General features: G+C 44.1%; 1 protein-coding gene across 1 annotated transcript; it reads left to right on the plus strand.

Annotated features, from left to right (window-relative positions):
- The first annotated feature begins 1,091 nt into the window (after positions 1–1,091).
- Positions 1,092–5,352, plus strand: LOC129184768 (probable nuclear hormone receptor HR38). Its single transcript, XM_054781055.1, has 7 exons — positions 1,092–1,298; positions 2,143–2,902; positions 2,984–3,113; positions 3,398–3,561; positions 3,646–3,848; positions 3,944–4,122; positions 4,543–5,352. Exons 2-7 carry the CDS (start codon positions 2,153–2,155, stop codon positions 4,791–4,793), a joined length of 1,677 nt encoding a protein of 558 aa, XP_054637030.1. The 5' UTR covers positions 1,092–1,298; positions 2,143–2,152; the 3' UTR covers positions 4,794–5,352.
- Positions 5,353–7,739: the final 2,387 nt, after the last annotated feature.

A 7,739-nucleotide genomic window follows, 5' to 3' on the forward strand; every position in this document is an offset into this window, starting at 1 on the left:
AAGGACCGCAGGACTTCTCCACAATGACAAGCATCTTCTCAACACAAAAATAGCACTCTGACAGAGCAACAGGTGGTGGGCAGGGCTTTGGCCATGTACATGTGATAATAAATAACAAGTACGTGTGTGCGTGTGCGTGCATGTGTGTGTGTGGCCACAACGATAGCAAGTGACAATACTGTGGCAACAGTCTTTGTGCACACTAATGATATGACCGATACGCTGCATCGACAACTTGTGGCAAATCAACAACCTTTTCCATCTACAAAATAACATTTGGACTGTTAGAGACTGGATCTGATCGTTCCGTTTAGATAACCAGTGAAATCAGTTTACGTGCAGCGTGAGGGAGGCCCAGGCATGCTGGCCTGCTATCATTTTTGCCGACCGCGTGAAGAAAATTCCCCTAATGGGTTTGAGTTCAGAAGATGTTTCCTCGTAGTTTTCTCATGCCCACAGTTGAATCTAATCATCTGCGTCCACCTTTCCTCTCTGTGTATGTCACAGCCGTCCAGGGCCACCCTCAGCTCTTTAGCCTTTCTCCAACATCTTCGTTGTTTTACTTAAACGTCTACAGTCTACTTGTCATCTGTGTCCACTGGGGTGGAGAAACAAAACACACACATCAATAGTATAGATTCTAAGGGCTATATTGTTTCTGGTCGTTTATTTTTTGATTGATGAAGTCAATCATGACTGCTTATTAACTACAAAAAAATTTTTTTAAGGACATACAGAAAAAGACATGCAAAAAAAGTGACTAAAACTTGTAGAACGATGGATTCCCCTGATAATCTGTTTTCCGTTGCTCTTCTTCTTCTTTTCAGATGCCATGCATACTCTACATACACACGCTTGTGCCTTCCTGTTTTTTATCTACATCAGTGGTGTCACGTGTAGGGTAGAGCGTGTCTTCCTGCTCTAAATATAACGCATATTAAACTTTATCACGTTTTCATCATCGCTGCGCCTGTGCGCGTCTCCATGCGTGTGTGTGTGTGTGTGTGTGTGCGTATGTCTAAGACAATGCTGCGGTTGTTCTGTACGCGCGTCAACGGAATCCCGGAGTGCGTCATCGTACGTCCATTCTCCGGAAGGCTCGCTGTGATTGGTTACAGCTCAGACGTCCCCCGCCCACCGCCCTGCCTTGTATGGAACCTGTCTCTGACGTCATGGACACTCCTGAGGCCGCTATAAAGAAGTGTAAGGGCGACCGAAGGGACTGTCCTTTAGCTGGGAGATACAAAGGATGAGAGAGTGCTGCTGAAGAGCAACCTGTTTCTAACCTTTATACACGGGTAAGAGATGCTTTTGTTCGTTCGCTTGTCATATAAATTGTATGAAGTACACTTGCAAGAAGTGCTCCACCTACAGCCTGGTCAGTAGAATATAAACGCGACTAGGTCTAGATGAATTTGTACATGTAATTTTAGTTTGTGCCTTTTAATTAAATTGAAATGAACTGAATGTCTTTATTGTCACTGCATGTTCGCATAGAACAGAACAATCTCTTCTCTACCCACAGCATCTGTTATTCATTCATTCGTTTCAAACTCTGTGCTTACACACAATAAGATAAATAACAGTGTGCCACTGAAAATAGCATAATTAAAATATAAAATGCCTTGAAATTGTTTTGCTGAGAGGAGGAAATAGATTAATTTAAGGCTTTTGGATGGATTCTCAACAGGGCAAAGCAGGCCCTTAACCCTGAGACCTCAATATGCCCACATCTCTCCAGTGTACTTTGATTTACAATGTGACGAATGGTTCACAGTGCCATCCCTAAAAATACTACTTTTTTTAAATACGCATGCCACAAACAGGACCCGGCCTTTTATCATACGCTGGGGGTGGAACAATCCTCTAGCTTTCGGAGACATCAACATGTTCTACAGTTGCACACAAAGTTATTCAATTTATTTTCAAAATGGGCAATTAAATATGATCAACTGTAATATTAGATGGGTTGAGCTATTGAAATTGTGTTTTGTATTGCTGGTTTATTGAAAACTTCTGCATTTCGTTTCTAAACTTTCCAAAATAGAATTTACAGTGAAGCTTTAATAATTTTGAATGCAACTGTATGTGCTGTTGCTTTATTTCCTTTCTTGACATTGTGTGCGGTGATTCTCCTTTCAGTTTTGTAGCCATGACTTGCATACACCCCCAGCACGGATCTCGGCCCTACAATAACAACCTGGTCAGCTTGGAGCCTCAAAGCCCAGACCTGATCTCCAGGCTGGATCACCTCGCTGCCCCGTCCCTGCCAAGCATCAGCTCCATGGCGGGCACTCAATCAAGCAACTTTGACAGCTACACATGCCAGTTCACAGCAACGCCGGCCCACCTCACGCCAGGCCAGGAGAGCCCATTCAGGCTGGATGACCTCCAGGTTTACGGTTGTTACCCTGGTGCGTTCATGTTCACTTACCCAGAGGAGGCCCTTTCCCCTTCCCCTTGTGGGTCTGATTATTTCGGCAGCTCAGCATCAGTTTTGACTCCTTCAACCCCCAATTTCCAAAGTCAGCATGCACCCACCTGGAACTCATCCTGTGGGGCGTATTCACCCAGTGCAGGATACTGGGCAGCTGAGGACATCTCAGTACCACATGTGCCATCTTTTGTCACATTTGGTTCAGGGACTGTGGAGGAGTTGTCTCCTTTGGGGCAACCCCACCTGCGAGAGCATGATGCTTTCACTGACACACCCTCACTCACCTTCCCCAACCTGGCCATAGAAGCATGTGGCCAGGATGCCGCTGACCACCTGGACGGGAGTTTGCCACTCAAATTAAAAAGCCTACGAGGGAACGAGGGCTGCTGCGCCGTCTGCGGGGACAGTGCCTCTTGCCAACACTACGGGGTTCGCACCTGTGAGGGATGCAAAGGCTTTTTCAAGGTAATCAGACTTTTCACTAATCTGCAAAAGAACAAGGCGGGATTAGGCCTGTTTATACTAATTATTCTTTTCATTGACTAGCGGACAGTACAGAAGAATTCCAAGTATGTTTGCCTGGCCAATAAGGACTGTCCTGTGGACAAGAGGAGGAGGAATCGCTGCCAGTTTTGTCGCTTCCAGAAGTGTCTCACCGTAGGAATGGTGAAGGAAGGTGAGTTTAATAAATTCAAGGCAAAACTCGCAATGTTAAATGTGAACTATGGGCAATTTTTCAATGGAGATGAGATCCAACACAAGCTGCTCATTGACACCGTGAGAAAAGTGTTAATGTAACAATCTGTGTACATTACCTGCATATGATGTACTGTTCATCATACTGAGAGCTGTTGCTAATTTATTGGATTGTATCTGATTAACTTGTGCTAGTGTACCTAATGTAGTGACAACAAGGCACTTTCCTAATCAACATTGGTCTTACCCCCCCGATACTTACAGTTGTGAGGACAGACAGCCTGAAAGGTCGAAGAGGTCGCCTGCCCTCCAAGCCTAAAGTAATCCAAGACGTGGCACTCACAGTGTCTCCAGTGAGCATGATCGCATCTCTTGTGAGGGCTCACATCGACTCAAACCCCAACGATGGACAAATGGATTATTCCAAAGTAATCACACTTTATTTTTTTCTTTTAGGCGTGATTACACTCAGAGGGGAATCCATTTGAACACTCTCTTGTCTGTGATTCTAGTATGATGAAATAGACGTCTGTACAAACCAGAAGGAGGACGCCAGTGACGTCAAACAGGTCTACGACTTGCTCATGGCCTCTATGGAGGTCATCAGAAAGTGGGCGAAGTGTATCCCGGGTTTCTCTGAGTTCTGCTCAAAAGATCAAGAACTGCTTTTGGAGTCTGCCTTTGTTGAACTCTTCATCCTGCGTCTAGCATATCGGTGAGTGCAACTTCCTTTGAAAGCTGCATATCCAAGCGATGCAAGTTTCCAGACATTTCGTGAGCAAACAGCACACAAATGTTGTTGTTTCTCAGGTCAAACCCTGAAACGAACCAGCTGGTCTTCTGCAACGGGAAAGTGCTTCACAAGACCCAGTGTGTCAAAGGCTTCGGGGACTGGATTGACTCCATCATGGAGTTTTCTCAAAATCTTCATCGCATGAAGCTTGATGTCTCCTCCTTCTCCTGCCTCACGGCGCTGGTCATTATCACGGGTAAGAACCTCTAATCCACTGACACCTCCAAAATCGGTCAGAGGTGGGGGGTGGGGAGCTTTTACGAGGTCTCTGGTTTCACCGCTGGGTACAGTACAAGATGGTTATGCAACTCAAGGACTGACAGAACAGGTGTTTTGACAAAATGTAACACAACCTCAAGCACAACAAAAGAACATACAATAGTATACGGCACCAGGCTAAACATAATCACAATAGAGGTTTTGCTTTTTCATACCTTTGTGGGTGTTTAACAAAAGGGTTGTCATTGTCGATGTTTGTTTTGTCAAACATTGATCAATATCTACTGAAGAGTTGATTGGTTGGGATCACGGATGAGCTGAAGTCAATTCCAGCTGACTGAAAGACAGCCTGGCACTTTTTACACATAAAATTAATATAAAATGATCTTCTTCTTAGACCGACATGGTCTCCAGGAGCCAAAGCGAGTGGAAGACTTGCAGAATCAGCTCATCGCCAGCCTGAAAGACCACGTGTCGGGCTGCCCCTCCTCGCGTCCCAACTATTTGTCCAGATTGCTTGGGAAGCTGCCCGAGCTAAGGACACTGTGCACTCAAGGCCTCCAGCGCATCTTCTATCTTAAATTAGAAGATCTGGTGCCCCCACCTCCAATTGTGGACAAAATATTCATGGACTCACTTCCATTTTGAGTGCCGTGGTGTGAGACAGCACATCAATCTGGAGTCAAAGGATGCCGCAACAAAAAGGGCTGTTTCTTAATCCAGTCATGCACTGTACGTGTGGGAGAATGAAGCAGCGCACGGACCAAAGTAGTGATTGTTTACAGTACGTACCAGGTGCCATGAACGGCATCAGCTGTGATGGAGGGAAGATGGAAGCATTGTCCAAACTCTCGCAAACTAAAATGTGCTGTCATTTCACAGTCGTGCCACTGTTTTGTTTCGCGTAGTTCGTGCTGTTGTTGTTGGACAATTACACAGAAACATGTCCAAGCATTGTTGTGACTTTACTTAATAATATTGTCATACAACCCCTGGCTGATGTCGGATGTCCTTTCACATCTTAAATCATCAGTATTTTTCATGGGTGAGTGGTCGCCACCAAAATGATCAGTACCATTCATGTATCATGAATAGACTTGGAGCAGCTACCATACTGTGTCTTATACACTGGCTTGTAAAGGTCGTGAAATGCTTGTGTTACTGCAGAATTGTGTTTTTACTTAAGCGGAGATTTTCTCTGGACTTGAGCTTGGAATAAAATGTTCAGTTTCATAATCATGTATTTCTTGCTTATATGTGACACATTTAAAGCTATTTCCAACTTCTGTTGGGTTTGACTGCATCAAGCAAGTCGGTATAAAAGCATTTCTCAGAAATGTGCCTCACGGGCCTAAATCTGGTGGGCCGACTAAGGCCAAAATAGATGATATTTTTCCAAAAAATCAATGTCTTCACTTGCTTTTTAATATATTATTTCTGTTGTCATACAATCATGCCAAAGTATTAGCAAATGCATTCTGATAATATCCAGTAGTGGAAAGACATTTCCACCTGAATACATACAGTACACATACACAAAATTGCTGGTGACCCCCACAAGAATCGTTGAAATAATTGGAAACTGACAAAAGTGATAATTCAGAAAAAAGACAACCAAAAAAAAACAAAAACAGCTAACTAACCTGGCCTGGACAAAACCTTGACCTAGTTTTTCATTGCACACCATTTTGAAGTAGTTACTGCAATCAAGTGCTTCCTGTGACTCTCAGTGACACTCCTGCACCTGTCAACAGGTGTTTTTGGCCCATTGTTGGGCAAACTGCTCCAGCTCTCTCAGGTTTGATGGGCATCTTCACCAGATTTGACGTTTCAGCGCTTGCCAGAGATTACAGAAGGTCACAGAATAACCAAATGGTTCGCCCTTAGCCATTTTTGAGTGTTTTGGGTCATTGTTCAGTTGGAGGACCTATGACCTGGCATTTTGGCAATTTCCAAAATATGTATTTTTTATGATTACTTTGGTCAGTTTTGAGTTATCTTAGTGACCATTGTGGGTTTTTCTATCTTTCACAGAAGGGTATCAACAATTTTATCTATGTCTGTCCACTAGTCCACCCGTCCCTCTCCCCCAAAGTCAGCTGGGATAGGCTCCCGCTTTCCCGTGGCCCAAAATAGGCTATCCAGCATAGAAAATGGGTGCATGTATGGTTTACAGTGGGGTAGACCTGCACTGTACCCTACTGAGAATTGTTATTCTAACGATAACATAGCTAAATGAGGTATACCAGAATATTAGACACAGCTCTCAGAACAATGTAGTTCTACGCCACTGCAAACTACACCCACAATAAAAAGTTTTCACTTTACTTTAGTATTACACACACGTCTTACGTTACAAAGAGTAAGCAAGTTGGCTGTATATTATCTGGTTGCTGGGTTACGCTGGGTGTCCCACTATGCTGTAAATTCTCCTTTCAGCAGATCAGAAAACGGGAGTGAAAAATGTATCTCTGTCCTTCTGCCTCCCAGTTATGTGCTGCTCTCTTTTTAGAGGTGGGTGGAATTCTCAGCTTGGTATCAAGTGACCCACGATGCCTCAACATCATCCTCTTCACAGTTCCCCACTGTCAGGCGGGCGTGCATGCATGACAAGATGAAAGTTCCGCTGTAAATCAGAGCTATAAGAGCCACGGGGCCAGGCCAGAGGTCAGAGCATCCAACGCTCATCATTCTGTCCAGGTCAGATAGGGAATTCTGAACTAGAATTCCAATAATCTTAACAGACAAGGGCCAAGGTGGCTGAGAACAAAGTTTCGATTCTGAGTACATTCTCCTGTGCAAGGCTCTGCCTGGCAAATGCGCATCCATCCATTTTCATGCCATTTATCTTGTTCTCAAGCACAGGGACGCTGGGGCCTACCCCAGCTGACGGATAACTTGGTTGTGTGCTCTGTTCACACCCACCTGGAGCTGCGGCTACATTGTAACATGCATGATTGTGTAGCAGGTTATCAGTTACAGCACTATAAATTCCTATCGCTTCCTTACACTTGGCCTGTCATGAGTCTGTTCTGTTCCAAAGTCATTTCAGACACTAAATAGACATGTTATTACATCTCAAAGTGCTTTTACATCTGAATTATCCAAAGCAGCAGGAGCTGATCTCCTGCCTATCTTGAGTGTCATATGCTGGTGTTGTATGGCAACATAATAAGTCCAAGAACTTGATAACCTTGCAAATGTTAGACTTACACAACAAGATCAAATGGATGACATTGACTCACAGAACAGAAATTACATTATAACATGTCACGGTCTACCCAGTTCGATTTCGAGGTATTTCTATATCGAACGTCACATTTATGATGTAAAGCCAACACAGCAGCTTCACTTTGCCTAGCAGGCGACAGGCCGGAGATGCATGCCTGGAACTTGTTTGCAGAGCACCGAGTAGCCTGCGAGAGCATGATGACTTTCATCAAGGTCACAGCTTGGAGAGTCCTACAATGTGACAAATGAATAACATTTTGAGGCTCCAATGTGACGCAACACAAAAGGGTTCCAAGTAACTGACTACTTGATGTGAGAGCGGATGCACAAAAGTCTAAGCTGTTTAATATAAAATGACTCTTT

This window comes from Dunckerocampus dactyliophorus, chromosome 1 (genome assembly GCF_027744805.1).
Source record: "Dunckerocampus dactyliophorus isolate RoL2022-P2 chromosome 1, RoL_Ddac_1.1, whole genome shotgun sequence".
Classification (NCBI taxonomy): domain Eukaryota; kingdom Metazoa; phylum Chordata; class Actinopteri; order Syngnathiformes; family Syngnathidae; genus Dunckerocampus; species Dunckerocampus dactyliophorus.